This window comes from Colletotrichum graminicola (assembly GCF_000149035.1).
Source record: "Colletotrichum graminicola M1.001 genomic scaffold supercont1.18, whole genome shotgun sequence".
Classification (NCBI taxonomy): domain Eukaryota; kingdom Fungi; phylum Ascomycota; class Sordariomycetes; order Glomerellales; family Glomerellaceae; genus Colletotrichum; species Colletotrichum graminicola.
In genome coordinates, this window is record NW_007361022.1 from 601370 (window position 1) to 619421 (window position 18052).

General features: G+C 54.2%; 3 protein-coding genes across 3 annotated transcripts; 1 reads left to right on the forward strand and 2 right to left on the reverse strand.

Moving 5' to 3' along the window:
- Nucleotides 1-11418: 11418 nt before the first annotated feature.
- On the reverse strand, nt 11419-12605 carry GLRG_05453 (uncharacterized protein; the record flags this gene model as incomplete). Its single annotated transcript, XM_008096138.1, has 3 exons — nt 11419-11704; nt 11775-12450; nt 12569-12605. 3 exons carry the CDS (start codon nt 12603-12605, stop codon nt 11419-11421), a joined length of 999 nt encoding a protein of 332 aa, XP_008094329.1.
- Nucleotides 12606-13460: 855 nt separating this feature from the next.
- GLRG_05454 (alkylated DNA repair protein AlkB) lies at nt 13461-14552 on the forward strand (the record flags this gene model as incomplete). Its single annotated transcript, XM_008096139.1, has 2 exons — nt 13461-13734; nt 13789-14552. The coding sequence occupies 2 exons, from the start codon at nt 13461-13463 to the stop codon at nt 14550-14552; spliced, it is 1038 nt and encodes a 345-aa protein (XP_008094330.1).
- Nucleotides 14553-17493: 2941 nt separating this feature from the next.
- GLRG_05455 (uncharacterized protein) lies at nt 17494-17925 on the reverse strand (the record flags this gene model as incomplete). Its single annotated transcript, XM_008096140.1, has 1 exon — nt 17494-17925. A coding segment is annotated over one exon (432 nt), but the record flags the coding sequence as incomplete, so codon positions are not given.
- Between the last annotated feature and the right edge of the window lie 127 nt (nt 17926-18052).

The following is an 18052-nucleotide window of genomic DNA, read 5'->3' on the forward strand; positions in this document are numbered from 1 at the left end:
AGAGCCAGGTCGGTTATCGTATTCAATACAACAACCCTCGAATGCCAATGACGTTGGTGATGACGATGATTATGATGAAGATGATGATGCAACTGAATTAATAAGAATGGAAAAAATCAAAGTCAAGTCCTGTCAGACAAAACTCGAGACTCAAGAGGGAGGAGGACACAGGGATGAAGACTAATAGTGCAAGAGGCGTCGAGGTGAGGGATGACTTTGGATATATTTACTTTTGCAAGTCCAAGACCAAGACCACCTATTGGCTCAGACCATGCAAGATTGCTTCCCCGTACCAATTGCCATGAACCGAAGCGGCTGCAGGTCGTGACCCGCTGGTTGTCGACGGCGACGACGACCACCATGACCAACTTTATTGAGTGTCTCACGCAGACCGTTGACTGGCCATCGCAACTCGGTCGGTAGTGCCACCTTGTCCACCCCGGTTCCGCTTCGCACCGGAATCGATGCTATTTCAGCCAGTAATTGCAGAAACATCAAGACACGATCCCACAAGCAAGGGCCCATGTCTCTCGTACCAACAGCGGGAACATTGGCTGCAGCAAATATCAGCAAAGTATACGCTCACCCGGGCAGAAAAAGGAATGGAGGAGAAACCAGCTTAACCCGTCCCCAGCCATTCGTTTATTCTCCCCTTTCACGGTATACACTATCTACCTACCCAGGTAGGTAGGCAGCACGAAGGTAGATAGGTACCTTAGTGTAGTCTGCGTGGCCTGGTCGTTATGCGTCGTTCTGGTTGGTTGTCTCTCTCTCGTATCGGACCGTGGCTTCTTGCCGTCTGACTGGCCAACAACGACGTACGATGGACATCTACCGGTGGGTAACTACCTACCTAGGTACGTACCTCGCTCCTCCTCTTCTCTCCCTTGCCTCGTGCCTGCATTCATTGGCGAAAGAAGAAACCACTCATCAGCCGCCAGCTCAGCACAAAAGAAAAACACATCCAAGCATACACAATAGGGCCGGGGTAGGTCAACGCACGTCAGCTTTCCTCCCGTCCTCATCCCAGCCCGCCTGTTAGGGTCAGGGACGGCGTTTCCAAAAGACTTTCGACTGACACGACACGACAGATGCACGCGGCTCATTGGCGGCTGCGTCTTCCGCTGACTATGCAGATGAAACAAGCGATAGGCATGTCTCCCTCCATCTCTACACCAATCGATCCAAGGCTAAGAGCCACAAGAACAGGGCTTTCTGTCGACTCGAACTGGGATCCGCGTTGGCGAGAATACCCCCCTTCTTCATCTATTCCCGTACGGAGTTTGGCGCCTGGTCCAATGGGCGTTTAATCGCTGCTATTCTTATTCTCTGCCCCCCTGCACTGAAACAGCGTATCGACGTGCCTTGCCTCTTCGCCTTACCTGATCAAGACGAAGCCGTCGACGTGCGACAACATGGCCAACCCACATCTAGCACCACGCCGCGTGGTCGCCGACCGCTGAAAGCAACCGGCCCGCGTCACGACCGACCTTTCTTGACCAAACGCCGACGCGCCGCCGTCTTTCCCTTCGCCTTCTCGTGGCCCCCGCTGCTCCTCGTGGACTGTGGACCAATTTCCTTTCTTCCCGGCCTGCTCCAATCTAATTCAACCGCTGTTGGGCTGCCGCCCAGGTCTGGCTGTGCTGCCTACTTTGCATCGAGAGACAATTCTGCTACCTGCCTGCAATATCCTTCCTCGTCGCTCCCGTAGTCGCATTTGGCAGCATCAACAGTCCTGCAGCGAGGCCTGTCGCATCGTCGCAAATGATCGGATCAACCAGCAAACAATCAAGCGCCCTGCTCGGGCCTCTTTGGCATTGTTTTTGCACTCTGGCCCGCACACGGAACGTCGGAGTCGTCCAACAAAGCCACGTATGCTGCGGCCAACGCCGATTTGGTACGCAATACGGCTTTCTTTCCATGATGCCGACTCGCGTCCGAGACTTCGATGACTGAAGAGCTACATGCATTAGACTTTGGTATCTCTCAAAGACCAATACCCGCGCTGGCTTACAAGCACGCGAATCAGGACAAAGTGACCCCGCGCCCGCAAAGCATAGCACAGCGCAGCCAATCCGGCCTGGCCAATCTTACCGTTTTCCAAAAACACCATGATTGACGGTTCCCATGCTACATCAGCAGTTCAGCAGCAGAACGGGCGTCACAAAACGCTCAGCGGTCGGTGGTCCTGATGAAACGAAACATTCAACGCCGCCATCATTATGCTCTGAGACACTCCCTGGACCTTGAACAATGGCTGTCACCAGCTTAACCGTCAGCTAACGGAAACACGAAGGATAGTCGCCCAACCTTGACCAATCCTTCCTACCCTAGCGGCCAACCGACATACCCATCAGTGGCCAGTCGTCAGCCTAAAGAGGTCTTAGACGTTGACTACCTAGCCCAGTCCAGCTAGCAACATCTACCTATCACCCCACGAACCCCAAGCGTTACTCGGAAGCTTGCTTCTTTGTCGAGCACTTGGGGTAGTGTAGGTAGGTATCAGCCAGACATTCCAGAGCCTGGCGCATGCCCACTTACCTAGGTATATGGAAAGTGCGAGGGGGCCATTTCATCCCGTGGCTTTACTGCGGCTTGCCACCCACTGAAATCTCGGGGACTTAGGAAGTCATCCCAATTTCTCCATGGCGGAGCTCGTCCAATCTTCTCCCTGCCCCGGAAACCCTTGCGGGATGATTTAGACCCTGGCGAGCCTACCGGCTGGGCAGTCTGTCTCTGCCAAAGCTGCCAACAGGCACGGCCCCCATCATCGGCCCAAAGTCAAGGTTTCGGCTTCGCACGACTGGTCGCTCCCTTCCCGCAATTGACAAGAGGCCTGGCCGTACTGTGGCAGGGAACGTGCTCGTTCCACCGGGACCACTCTCTCTGCGGAAACCCTACTGGTGGTAACACCTGTTGGTTACCACTGGCATCGTCTGTGACTATCGTTCCTTGAGGTAGATCGTTCCCCACGTTACGGTTTCATGTGTCTGCCTTTCATTCCCAATCGAATGCACCCCCCTCCTCCCCTTGGGCTCGACGTGTGTCCGGATCGCGGCTGGGATCACATTATTGGATCACCATGTCCCCTTTTCTCCTTCCGTTTTTTTTTCCTTTCCGGATCGGTGGACTGGCGCACGCCCGAGCGCAGGGCAAAGGCTGGGAACGCGAGGGGATGATCAAGCTGGCTAGCTGGCTGGAAGGGAAGCCAACACGAGCACTGACAAACAGCGCCGGTCTACCTATCTGTATATCGCCAAGTACGATAATCCGTACAAGCTCTCGTCCGAAATGGCGGTCGGGTTGCCAGAAGATGGGATGGCAGCTGACAAGGAGGCAAAGACGCCGTCGACTGCTATTACACGCCCGAGCTCTACTGGCGGCGGCGTCGATAGCCCCGCGCCATGGAAAATTTCAGAATGACCTCCTGCGACGGTGGCTTCGCCATGACCTGGTGGTCCCCGACCAGCCAGCCAGATGTACCAGGCGAGCTAGTCTGACCCAAATTGCTTCCCCTCCTTCCTTTCGTAGCCCGCATCAGATCCCAAGATATTAATCAAGTCAAGGGGCTTCCACTGGCCATTGCGGCGTCGTCAGTTGGATTGATGGGTCTGGGGGTGCCCCTTTTGACAAGCACCTATCTCGGGCAGGACTACTCCGTACACTATACTAACGACCGCCACCCATGCATCGAGGCGTTGCGTGCTCAGATGCCATCACGCTTGAGAGTTCTGCAACAGCCCAAGCTCATGCCGTGGAGCTGAAGTCTCCCCCTGAATGATGGGCCCGACCTGCAACCTCTTGTTTGCGACGCAGTGGGGACAGAAACACGAGTTACGTGGCTTGCCCTGAAGAACGGGGGGGGATGTGGCAAACACCGGCGAGTGAGCGAGTGCATCACCGACGGTTTACTATGCACAGCAAGGCACAAATTCAGGGGCTGGCCGATGGAGCTTGTACTGCAAGTATGATGTAGGTAGGTACATGCAGGGGCGCCACCATGGCTACCAGGACTACCAGCCAACACCAACACCTCTTCATTCTTCCCACTATCGTCGGCCTGGCATTAGCGCCTGGCTCATTTCTTGTTGTGCACTGAACCAAACGGCTGCGTTGTTGCAGCGTCCCATTCGCCATCTGCACTTCGAAATGGTCTCGGCGCCGACGGGAATTTTCACCGTCTCCCTTATCCCTCTCGAAAACGAACGGCTTCCGGGCTTCAGCTCCCTCCCTCCCTCCTTGTCGAACCGCGTCTCCACAAATGCCGGGAGGCCCTGCCGCATCGGTCCTGGTGCGTCGGAGATCCCTCCGAGTGATGCTGATGAGAGCGCTACAATTGGCCAGAGGACATGCCGACCAAACACCACCCCAGCAGTACGAGTTCGCCAATCGTGCTTCACCGCGCGGACCACACAAGGTGGCTGGGTCTCAAAACAATGTGTGGCTGACATTTTCCAAGGGCACACGGTATCTTCCTCTATTAGACAAGGACAACCATAGTAGTGCCATGCCGCATTGCGACTCGGATAGATAGGTCATTCAAAGACATACATTTGCTTGACACAACAGATGGTGCATTCAGCTCCGCAACGGACTTGTTGTTCAATACAGATTCATGCGGCCACCGAAACGATGAACCAGTGAAGGTGTCGTGTCCCCTTGGCTGCGCCAGCTCATTCGATGCATGTCCCTTGCCCTCTGCCTCAGCCTGGGTACCCCGCACAGGCCAGCCCCTCCTATTTGAGCCACACATGCTCGAAGCACACGCCCCCCCTTCCCTGTACCGGCCGGGGGCTTTTGCACATGCCCATTCGCCCAGGAGGGACTGTAAGGTGTGGCGCATGCGGGTTCGCAATCTGTCATCCCATCCCAATCGCTGATCGACGGCCTCGGCTCCGTTAGTCACTTGATCGACCACTCTCCCGATCACGCTCCTCAGGGGTTGTGCTGCCCTGCCTGCGTCGGCGTCCCCCTGCCCAAGCTGCCTGTATCCGTATACTATGTATACCTACACTACCTAGTGTATCCGTACCTACTGTACTAGGTATTCAGGTATGTAGGTAGGTATTCGGCTGGGCCCAGAAGTGGTTGCGGCCCCTGCCACAATCATCAGCCACACTATGGGACCTGCATCATCACCCAGCCGCTCAGCCTCTTGGTTACCTCAGGCTGAGGTAGTCATTTGCCTCGTGTTCCCTGAACTCCACGGGCCCTCGAATTACGAGCTGGCCTCGCCGCAAAAGAGACACCCTCTCGGCATCTCGAATTCAGCAACGCCGCAGCGGTGCAGTCACGTCCAACGTCACGACATAAGACGAAAACCCGCGTCCGAAATAGCATGAAACAAACCCCGGAGAAGAAACCCCGGCGGCAAGCCCGTCAAGCCTCTTCTTCGTACGACTCCCACTGTCCCAAGGGACGCAAAGTGCACTGTAAAAATTGCAACGGGTGAGCCATTCATCAGCCGGCCGTGACGTTCGCTTGCCGACGCGTGGCGCCCGTCCGGCTGCCTTGGTTCTTTGACCAGAGCCGCCGCAGCTGCAACACGCATCAACTACAGCGTCCTCGACTCTCGTTGACGTGTCTTCCGCGACCCCCCGTCGGCACGACGCCGAGGCGCTGTTTCTGTTTGGGAACTGAGTCAACCTCAACGCCGATCCGCCCAAGGAACGCCAGAAAACACCTACCAGGGAAAAAGCATATACTCTATCTCGAAAATATGAAACCTGCCTTCCAAGCTCCGGTGCTGTTTAGCATTTGGGCGCCTCAACCTTGCTACGCAGACGCCCTCCGGCTCCCATCAACAGCCAAGAATGCTCCCGCATGACATCAAGACGGCCAGATCGAGTTCCAGAGGCCAAGGATCAGTGCCCGGTGTCAGGGGCTGCAAGGCTGCTTATCCTCATCAGTCATGAGAAAAAGCCCCTCGACCTCGCCATTGGCTAGAGCAAGGCATAGTCTCGTTGAGAACAAACGACGAACCGCCCGCTCTCTTTCTCTGACATACTCACTTACTTGGCAGGTCGTGGCCCCCAAGCGCTGCGTTTCAGGAACCGCGTCCTGTCGTCTAAGCCTCATCCCTTGGTCAATCAATCACTACGCTGCACGGCCATGGCAAGCGCTCGCGCATCTATCATCCGAACAGGCTTCTGTCCCATGTCTTCGGGAGGCCGTGGCCTCCTCCCCTCCCCCACAAGCGCTTGTCAATCGGGCATTTGATGCACATGTTGGTCCATCCCCGGCGGTATGCTTCAACTTTAAACGCTGCACGGGCCTCCTCTGATGGAAATAGCCACAGCAATCTGCGCAACCGCTGCGAGTATTATGCATCCACCCGAGTCGTCATTGGCTCCACAGCCGCAGTCACCCCTACTGAGACTGGACGCCTCGAGCATGTTGAACCTCTAGCAAGCAACAACAGATGCCCGAAAACAGCACCATCGCTCCGACTCGCTGCGTTACGTTTCGGGAACTCGACTGTGCCTTTCTACGCCAAGTTCCATCCTCCTCGTCATCCAGTCCATGGACCCGACAGCTTGGATGACGGCGTTCAGACCCATCCGCCAAGACCGAGACATGGTTCGTCCCCCCCCTCGAGAGGATACCCTCCAGCAGGTGTAGCACACATCGTTGGCTTGCCCAAGCCCTCGAGACGAACCCCAAAAGCCAAACAAAAGGGCCTTCCTTTGCACATCATCATCCGCCCACCAACCTCGGACCGCTTTCGGCGGGACTCTTTCGGCCAGCGCACATGGCAGCCTTCAACCATTGTAAACCTGACGGGCACAGCCTCCACATCATCTTTTGATCGTCCCCGCCTGCGGGGGAGCTAGAGGTGCGCATCCCGCCGCTTTTTGCCAGTCGTCCTTCCGTCCTTCCACCCAAGGCGTAGTGCCGACTTTGGTCGTACCGCAAGCTTCAGGTCCCCGAGACAGGCACTACTTCTTTTGTACGGATTCCTTATCGCGTTTACTTCCGTTCCGTTCGTTTCACGCCCTCCATGTGGGAAGTGCTGGTAGCTCTAAGCCCCACGACACCTTGGTTTGCTACTCACTCTTTTTGCCTCATGTCTCAAGTCCCGTTTGCGGCATCACTGGTGACGTCCAGAAAACTTCTTCGTTGCCTTCTAGCTCGTTCTACTGTTCGCACTATCACTGCTCAGGCACAAATGCAACCATTGCCACACGCTCCAAACCTGTTTACCAAAACAGCCACCCGCCGTAGTGAAGAAAGCCCAGATCGAAATAGGCCGGGGCGGCAGCGTCGGAGACGATGTCCTCACGCGATCCTCATGCGATCTCGTTCCACAAGCCCCCGAGAGCCCGTAGCGTCGTGATGATGCTAGCTGTGAGCCACAGAGCTCTGCTTTGCATGAAAGCCGCTGTTCTGCATATCGATTTCCCTGTTGAAGTCAAGTTTTGTCTGTCTGGGCAGGATGCAAAAACGAAAAGGCTAGGTACACGAGGACACTTGCGCCCGTCGTCACTTCCACGAGAGCCTCAACGGGGAAGGGCTATGTCTCTCACATTGTCCAATTGGGCTATAGTCGACCAAGTTCGGAACTCTGTCGAGGTTTTCATGAACTCACTGATCTCTTGTCTCAGGTCTTGAGAGGGACGTTTCTTAATCAGGGCGTTTGCTAATCGGGACGTTTACTAATCGGGACGTTTACTAATCGGGACTTGAAGCTGTTTCCGGTGTCCTGGATTTCCTGCCCTCCTTACTCTCCGCCCCCTCCCCCCCGTTCAAACCCGGTTCCTGGGATTTCCTGGTTTCGCACGTAAAAAACAGTCGGCGGTGCTGTCTTACCCTCAGACGAGTCCAAGGACATCACCCGGGTACTGGGTTAAGGTAAGAAATATGCTTTGGGGGAGCAGAGAGTGAAAAGGTTGCGCCCGTAAGATTGGTATCGCAACAACGCTCCAGACGTTGGCGATCTGCTCCCGATGTCGATGTTAGTCGTCCATGACGAATGATGGTAATAGGGCACACATACCTATGCCAGTGCGCATATACGACGGGATTGCCCCTGGAGATGTGCTGTTCAATACCAGCCCGAGCGGTCCCCCAAGAACCGAGCTCCATTACACACGGCTATACCCCCTTGGGGTCTCGTCTCCTCCTAACACCGTGCTGCTCGTTGCAAAAGTTCCTTGACGGAGGAAGCTTATTGTCGTTTGCTGACGTCCTGCTTTCTTCAGGCTGGGAGCTAAACGGGCCTCCTTGTTTCTTGTTGCCCTGAAAAGGGGTGTCCTTCATCCCAAAATCGAGCACGCCGGAAACGGTCGTACTTTGGGACGGCGACCATGAATGAGGAATAGATACGGGCACGGAAAGTTTCCACCAGTCCTCCCGTCCGTATCCCGCTATTCCCAAAGTTCTCCAAGGCCTCCCGTCGCGACGGACCGGCAGCGTGGACTTGGCGAAGGCTAGCCAGACCCTCTAGAGGAGGAAGGGCTGCTAAATCGATGTCTCTCATAGGCTGTATCCTGTTCCTGATTAACCCCCCCCACCCCCGCCTCTAGTTTGAGTTACCCTACCTAGATCTTGATCTGACGCCTGTCAATGATTTGCATTTGAGGCGCTGTTTTTGTGTACGGCACACGTCCGATTTCTGGAACCATGAGTCCACAAATCACGCTCTCTTCCCGCCGTACCGCTCTGCGGTTTCATTCCGCGGTGGTGCGTGCCTGGATCGACATTTCGTTTTGATTCTTATTTCTCTCGATTTGTGAAGGGTGGCTAATTGATCTGCATCTGAATCCCTATCAAGCCGGTGGACGGGACGAAGCATGCTGTCCAGCGGGCGGCGGCTTGTGGTGTGGCATGTGTACCTGCCTAGATCGAGAAGGGCAACTGGCGGCAGGCGAGTAGAGACACGCTCGGCCCGAGGCTTCGCGATATGAGAATCACCCATCCTGACGTCGTCTTTCTTTCAGTGTTTGTTCGATCTCGTGTTTTTTCCTTGTCTCGGTTGGCAGGAGCGTGCTTTTTCTCGCTGTCCTCTCTCTTTCCTTCTGCTACCGCTGAAAAGGGCAACCATTTCGTGGTGTCAGGTAGCGAGGTTACAAGCCCGAAAACGAGACAAAGAGACCAACCCGTCCAACAGCTAGGGGAAGGGGAGATGTGATGCGTTAGTGCATGTGCACTCTGTGTCTGGAGGGCATACAAACTCTGTTTGCGATGGAAGCCCAGGAGGGGGCTCCAAAGGCGGGTAGACGAAAAAATACAGCTATCTATGTGGGTTTCCGCAGAGGACCGACTACACTCCCGCGTAGTCGATGAACGGTGACGAAAGAAAGATACCTGCTGCATGTTTCGACCGTCCACATCCCCCTCCTCACACCTCGGACTATGCCTGTTTCCTCCCCTCCCTCACCATCCGACCCTGCCGTTGGGCGATCGCAATGATGTCGACGGATGAGGATGCCACCACGACAACTACCACGTAGGCGAGCCTCCACACCGGCGTGACAAGTGAGCTGATGTAGGAACCTGGCGGTACTTCTGACGGCCGTCAGACGTTCGTGGAACCGGTCCAAGCCCAAATACCCTTTTCTTCTTCCTTCCTTTTTCCTTTTCTGCTTTCTGTTGCCCCCAAACATACACGTTCGAATCCGGACCACGTGTTTTTACGCATCATCGGAAACTAGCAAAGCCGAGCGTACCTACACGGTTCATGGAACCTCTCCGGACGAAGTGCTAGGCAATATGACTGCCTAGCGGGGAAGAAAGAGAGGGGGGCGGGGGACGGGAGGGAAGACACTTGCGAGGCACGTCTCTCTCGTTCACCCATTGGACTCTGGAATCGTGTGCGGCGGGGATATAAGCCCTTATACCGTGGTGTTGCGATTCCCACGTGTTCCTTGCAGCCCCATCTCCCCCCAGAGGCGCTGCTAGAAGTCTAGAGTAACGCTCGAGAGGATAGGAAGCGACTTGGCCTGGTCGGTGCCGAGGGGGAGAGGACTACGCATGTCTGGCCATAGATGCGGGCTATTGGAGGCGTTGAAGCTGGCCCATCCGTAAGTCGCGCCATTGGCGACAGAGATATATCTGCCGATCCTTGACAAATGCATCATCATATGCCTTTCGAGAGCGAGAGTGAGAGCGAGAGAGAGGGCGAAGCAACTGGAGCAGAACGCATCCTGTTCCTTTGACTGTCCCGCCCGGAGACATGCGATCCTCCAGCTCACAGTGGGAACTCTTCTTCTAGATTCTGATGCCAAGTCGGGGGCCTCGGCATGCTGCAAGGACCCCCCTCAATCACGGTTCCTTTGGCATCTGCCCGCTTGCTTTCGAGCAATGATAGAATTTTGGGTGATCGCCGGCTCGGCAACTCTTTATTCCCGGCAATGGGAGGCCGACCGGCGAAGATATCTCGCATCTGGTCGACCTCCTAGCTCGAGATGATCAGGCTTTCCCATCCTCTTTGTGGGCTAGGATCAAGGCTCATGCAGGAAGGGTGCACCGTTCCCGTCAAATCGCCAGATCTGCAAAGGGACGCAGGGTAAGGTGAGCACTAGATCGACTGGTCTGGTCTGGTCTGGTCTGGTCTGGTCTGGTCTGGTCTGGTCTGGAACCACCTACCTAGGTAGTCAAACATCACATCTCGGGGGCAGGGGCTAAGGTGCGGTAAATGCTCGCTGTGTTTCTCTTGCGGAAGAAATGCAGAATGCCAAACGTTTCTTTTTTGTTCCATTAACCTGCCCTACCGAAACCGACCGTATGCATCATCTCTACTCCGTACATTAAGATTTACGACAAAAGAAATTAGAGAAGTCGAGTCCTCCAAGGCGTAGCACAGGGGAGAAGGGGAGGAGGTCGTATACCATGGTGGTTTGTTCATTCCGGACTGGCTGCCTCCCTGATGTCTGATGTGAGATGAACCACTGACACGTGCAAGACACACGTCCTACGGTTCGCAAAATGCCCGGTGAGCCAAACACAAAGCCACAAGAAACACCCTACCGTGCTGTAGCAATGCCTCACAGCCTGACAACCAGTTTGAGTGACCCAACATTGTCACATCTCTGGAGGGGGGGTACTGTGTTGTCGAGTGCCAGGCTACTTGCAAACGCTTCCCGTCGCCCCTCACCAGTCCCCCCAATTGCCGTATGTCCCCAGGCGACGGAAACGTGAAAAAAGTCTGTTTTGTGGTGGTGACCACCCAACAACCCAGAAAAAGACAAGACATTCCCTCTCAGTATCCTGGAAAGCAAATAGGATACCGAGCAATAAAGAGTATGTTGTTTATCCCAGGCCTCAGCCCCCTCGGATACCATGCCTGCTGCCGAAATGCTTGCTGCAGGTTCCCAAAGTGGTGTCTCAGAAGTGGCCGAAGTGCTGGTGCTGGTGCTGCTGGTGCTGTTGGTGCTGTTGGTGCTGTACGGGGGCCGCGTGCGCAACGATGGGGAACGCCTAGTTGCCATAGTAATCGTTGTTGTTGGCGCGGCTGCTTCTTATCGTCTGGCCAGAGTGTTGGTCGGGGTAGGTCTCGAAGTATGGGTGATTGCAGGCGCCCTTAGCTGAGATGCGGCTGGCCGGGTCGTACACCAGCATCATCTCGAGAAGCTCAAGGCCCTCGGCGTCGAGGTTCGTGCACAGAGGTTGAGACTCGTCTCGGATCCACTTGGGGAAGGAGCTCTTGAAGTCGGGGTACGAGGTGACACCGGGCCAGACATCCTCGGTCGGCGTGCCGAGCGTGCTGAGAGAGGCAATATTAGCGAGTTGTGCAAAGACGAAGCAAGACCCTTGGCGAGGGATGCTGTACGTACCGGAAGATCTTGAAGATCTCGTCAATCTCGGAATCGCCAGGGAAGAGAGGCTTGCGGGTGCACATCTCGGCAAAGATGCAGCCAACGGACCACATGTCGACGCCGGTCGAGTATTGGCGTCCACCGAGCAGAATCTCCGGGGCGCGGTACCACAGAGTGACGACCTCGTGGGTGTAAGTGCGCAGTGGGACACCGAAGGCGCGTGCGAGACCGAAATCAGCCAGCTTCAGGTTGCCGTCTCTATTGATCAACAGGTTCTGGGGCTTCAGGTCGCGGTGGAGGACGCGGTGGGAGTGACAGTAGCGGACGCCGTCGCACAGCTGCCACATGAACTTCTGGATGACGGACTGGCCGAGGCCGAGACGGCTCAGGGACTCGGAGCTGCCCTCAGGCAGGGCCTTGCCGCGGCCGCCGTCGGCGACGGGGAGAGACTCCATGTACTTCTTGAGGTCGAGGTCGAGGAACTCAAAGACGAGGTAGAGCTTGTGGCCGTCGGCGTGGACGATGTTGAGGAGGCGCACAATGTTGGGGTCGCGCATCTCCTTGAGTAGGGAGATCTCGCGGATGGCGGTAGAGGGGACGCCCTCATCTTCGGCCTCGAGACGGATCTTCTTGAGGGCCACAATGCGTCCACCATTGAGGAGGTCTCGGGCCTTGTAGACGACACCGTAAGTACCTAAACGAGGGAGGAAACATTAGCATTTGTTTCTGTGAGTGGTCTTGTACCATGTTGTGCCGGATTCAGTGCCCGGAGTGCAAAGGTCTGGGAAGGGGGGGAGAGGGGGGATGCATACCTTCACCGATCTTCTCGAGCTTCTGGTAGTTCTCCATGATTGCGATGCAAGGGAATTAACAAAGCGAGGGTCAATTCGTGGGAACGCAGACACAAGAGCTATATGGATTTGACTTGTCTGCTGGTTGAAGAGCGTTGAAGGCAGTGGTGATGTTCGAAGCAGCCCTTTGTCCTTTGTTTGGTGGGGGTGGGTTAATAGCGCTGCGTTGTGTAGTCACCTCAGGGTCTGGAGGGGCACAGGTACTGATCTCTCTCCAGAAACAAACAAGCCGCCCAAAGGGAGAAAATCGTCGTCGTCTAGGGGCAGCGTGGTGCACGCAGGGGGATTAGGCAACAGAAAAGATCAGAATTTGGCCGCTACAAGAAGAGAAATCGCCATGGGAGGAGAGAGAGAGGTGCAATGTTGTCGTTGGTTGCAAAAAAAGGGCCCAGGCGGGAAGGGCGTTGTCGGTGGGCGGTGGGCGATGTTTTGTGGTGCTCTAAAATTGCACTTGGTTGTCGTTGTTTACTAGCAGTGAAGAAAAACAAGGCGCGATCTGATCTCACCCAACCAAGGGCCATTGTACCCAAGGTCGCGTTCTAACTTGTGGCGTCGGACTCCTGACAGGCTGCCCGCGCTAGGGCTTATCGATAATCACATCTATCCTGTCACCTATCGATAAGGTCACTCACTGATGGTGGGGTCACGGACTCGCTCTCGGTTTTGTCCCGCAGAGTCACTGAGGCTTCTTGGAACGTACGATAGATGTGAGAGCTCAGACTATCACCGAGGCGGCGGAATTTATCTAGTTAGAAAGTTTTACAGTATTTTTGTTTGTCCTTTGATATCATTTCCCATATAGATCTGCTTGCTCGTACATCGCTTTGTAAGTTTGGTTTCAAAAAAGCCCACAATGGCGGCTGGAATAGTCGAGCTCGATGCTCATGAGCAGCCGTCAGAGGCGATGCGGGCACAGTGGAAGGGGTACTCAAGGGCTGATCAAAAGGAACTCATTAAAGGGGATTCAATTGATGACCCTAGATCACCGGATCAAGCTGGTAGATTCTCTGTGGCTGGAAAGATCTCGGTCGACCAGCTCACAACCGCTTTCTCTCACATAAGCTCGGCCGCGGTCGACACATCAACACTTCAGGAGGTGCCCATTCTTTACCACCCGCTTCTGCCAGGTTTGTAGATCTTGTTGGAATGAAATTCCAGGCCGGGTCACTAAAAACTTCTAGGCCTTCTCATCGCACCGAACCTGGTGCCTCCCGAAGTCCAGAAGACCCTCCTCTCGCTGATGATCAACCGAGACCTCAGCGTGCCGACACACCAAACAAACCTTCACCTGCATTACGACTTACCTTACCCGAAAGACGCAGATGGATCCTCCGAGTCATTCTTCTCGTACCCGCCTGACCAAACACCAATCTTCATTCCAAAAGATCCTTCGGTTCATAAACCTCTATCCATCAAACAGGTTATGGAGAGACGGCTCCACTGGGTCACCCTCGGCGGCCAGTACGACTGGACCAACCGCATATATCCCGAAGATCGCCCTCCTCAGTTTCCCTCAGATATTGCCCAATTCTTGGAGGCCCTCTTCCCCGAGACCCTCGCCCAAGCCGCTATTGTCAATTTCTACACGCCTGGCGACACGATGATGATGCACCGCGACGTCAGCGAGGAGACCGACAAGGGGCTTATCAGCCTGAGTTTCGGCTGCGACGGTCTCTTCATGATCGCGCCTAACGACCCCGAGAACATTTCCGAAGAAGCAAAGGCCACGGGCAAGGAGTACCTCCTCCTTCGGCTGCGCTCCGGCGACGCCATCTACATGACCAAGGATTCTAGGTTCGCGTGGCATGGCGTGCCCAAGGTCATGAAGGGGACATGCCCTGACTATCTGGCTGACTGGCCAGCGGAAGGTGGGAAATATGAGGAATGGAATGGGTGGATGCAGAACAAGCGGATAAACCTCAACGTCAGACAGATGAAAGACTGATGGCGAGCATACAATTGGTAGCTATATGTATGGATAGCCTAGTTTGAGTTCCAAAGATACCAATATACTCCTTCTTTCCTGCCGCTATGCTACTTTCACCGAGACCGACATCTCCTGTTTGATACAATCTTGGCTCTCGTAGTATCTCTCTCTCTCTCTCTCTCTCTCTCTCTTACAGGTTTGTATGGCGGAAGGCCTCGTGGCCAGCTTGTACTGTCTACATTTCTATTCAAAGGGCAGAAATCAGGCTACCTATGCCCTTGCTGTTGTGTTGACATATTTCAGCAGTTTCAAAGCCTCTTTGCCGACTTACACTTCCTATTGGCCCGGGCTTTGATCAATTCTGCAGCTTCAAAACAGAGTTGATAAACGTCAACGTCAACTTTCCAAAGTCCTCACCTTCTCAACAACGGCATAGGCAGTCTGCTGCGTGTAATCATTAGGTAAGTCAGGTTGTATGCTGGCATCCACGACACCAGGGAGATCTACCATGATATCGCTCCTGGCAGCCTCGATCAGGTTTTGGGCCCAACGCCACTGCGCCGAATGAGCTGTGCAGTACGGATGGCTCCAGTGACAACAGTCATATCCCTTTTTGCATGTACCGTTCGCGGGGACGAAGCATGTGTGCCGAGTGTGTTACCCTAGAAGCTTTCATCTTACTTGATATTAAATTGCTCAACCAACTCAGGGATTGGAGAGTGGAAGAACTATGCCTGGATCTCCGTCAGTACCATCCAGTCATGCCGACAAGAGGAGAATTGAGGCAACCTTCTGAAAGTAAGGCAATAGCCCACCTCAGCTCCCTTCAGGGTCGTTACTGAAGTAAGACCTCGTCTGTCGTAGATCTGCAGCGTGTAAACCCCTGGGTATGTTTCTTGACCGAGATGAAAGAAAGTAGATATCACAATCTGGATAGCCTTTGCTAATCCCGGCGGTCGCTGACATGCAAGGTTGCATTTATTGGCAGTGCCGTTAACATTCATTGGGTCATGCGATGGATTTGCCTTATCCCACGGCCGGAGAGGGGAAGCTGGCAAGGCTCAGGCGCTTTTAATAACTGATACCCACCATTATCTTCTTCTGTTTTAGTCACATGGCTGTTTGAGTATGCATGCATAGTTCGTGGTGCGCCGATCACGTTCGTGGCCGTTGATGGATCAACTGAGTGTCGTAACCTGTATGAGACTGTAGAAATACAACTTTGAAAAATGGCAGTGTTTGCGACGGGCCTCGAATTTCTTTCTATGTCAAACTGGGCGAGAAAGTAAAAAGGAAGAGAAGGAACTCGGCAAAAGTAATGTTCTTACCGCGAGAGAACGATGTTGGTTCACAAAGAACCTCATGATAGCAATTTCCCTTTCTTTTGGGACACCAACGTCTCATGCCGATATGGTGCCAATCACACTACGAAAAAAAACCACCACCAAAATGAACAAACAAACAAATATGTACAACAAGAGTTGATTTGTTTTGGCCGACTTTTAGCTCCAAGCTCTGCCTAGAGTCAGAGGGGAAATGGATGCGGTTGAGTTGACATCTCCACGGGGCGGTGGCTGCGCCTCGCCTAAGCCCCCCTTTACAGGCCTCTCGCCAGACCAGGACTATTCTTCCTGGAAGAAGTTTCTTCAGCGGTTATTTGTTCCTGATGTCGGTGATGGTACTTTGTTGTGGGGAGAGAATCCTATGTCGCTTCTGAAATGGCCCGAACCTCTTCGTCACGCAAACCAGGCATGTCGGTCTGCCTTGCTCAAAGCCTCGACCGAACTAGACCCTCAAGTCCCGAGACTGACCACAGACTTGGTATCTTGAATCCAAATTCGGCGCGTCTGTTCAAGCCTGGTACTGAGTCACGCCGATTTGATGAACGAGGCCAAGCACCTGGTCCGCGGAATGGGCCATGTCTGTCGTCGCCCTGAAAGTCAGAATACGAGATGAACGCTCCGGACGAATCGAGATTCCCCAAACTCTCCGCACGCCTTGTCGAACATGCAACATGGATCTTCCCTTGGGTAATATTTGAGCGGGGATTGTGTATGATTGTATTGCCATGCTGCGCTTCATCGTTGCCGTGCGCTTGTCGTCAAGAGTAAGAGGTCGTGACCTCCTCATAAAGGGGCAGTGTCACTGGCTATGCGATCGCAAACAATGCGGAGAAAGGGCACAGTACATACAGTCACCGCCATTTGGATGGGCTTGAGTGGACTATCTCCTTAGTTCATCTCTAAAGTGAATATGACACGTCTGAGATGTACACCACCGGCCTCATGTGCCTTGACAGGTTGTTCATCCCAGGGGGATCACAAGCAGGATAAAAAATGAAGTATAGAAAGAAGCAATATGCAAAGTATAACCGTCTACAACCAGGAAGCGCAGCATCCCCATGACTACTGTGGCATGTGTGCTCAACGGTGAAGCCAGCCCCGATAGGGTACGTGGTATAGTTCCAATGCACAGCCCTCTCAACAAGCTGCGAATGGAAGCCGTCACCGCCCTGTTCACATCCAGGAACTCTGCGTGAACGAAATCGAGGCGTTATACATGAGGAGAATCGCCCAGGGTGAAGATGATATGGCTCTGGATCAGCGTGGCGGTGTTGTATCCGACAGCAATGCTCGTCGCCTCCTTTCCGAACTGAATAGATAGGGGCTGGGCCGGGTTCGTCTCGTTGGCTGGCTGTCTGACTCGATAGTAGGGAGCCCAAGGTGATGCTGCTCTGGCGAAGTTGTTCGTCTTCTGTGGGGAAAGAGACCGCAGGCTGGACTTATTCCCTGCGGCACGGCCTGTAAGCTCGGGACCTCTGAAGGGAAGGATTGTCATCAGTAAGACCGGTCTGGAGGTGGGGAAATCTTCAACTCGTCAATCTAAACAGGCTTTTGTGATTGTTTCCGAAGACCCACTTTCAAAGTGCGATGTTTCTCAGTCCAAGTTTTGTTTTGGCTCATAGGGTTTGGAGGCCTTCCTCGAAAGGGTGTGGCATTGCCCCTGGCAGATCTGGACGCTTGATACCCCGAAATGTCGGCAATCTTGTTTTCTGAATGTGTATTTCGATTTGTACGGATAACTCGTATATCAAGAACCACATATCATGTGCTGATCTGAGCCACGTTCTGACGGTCTGTGTGTAAGGGGTGGGTTGGTGTTGGACCATTCCTGAGGCCGAGTATTCCCTGCTGAGGAGAAGATGGGCTTGGTGGGCGGATGATGGGATATTCCACTTGCTCTGAGGTGAGATTACAGCGGCAACGCCGAGACGGCAACACTGCGCCGATGTTCCTGGAAGCGGTGAGCGGGCGCTTGTTGGTTCACAGACTATCCGTAACCATCTCCAGTTCAGTTGCGGCGGGTAGTTTAGCCGCTGCACGGGGATGACCTTGCTTCGTGTGGGCTTAGCCAACATGCACTCTTAGTCGACGAGAAAGCGCGATACATGCAGCCTTGCTGCCTTGAATCAGATATTAATCGCAACAAAAGGGATCAATAAGTTACTGCGTTCCAAT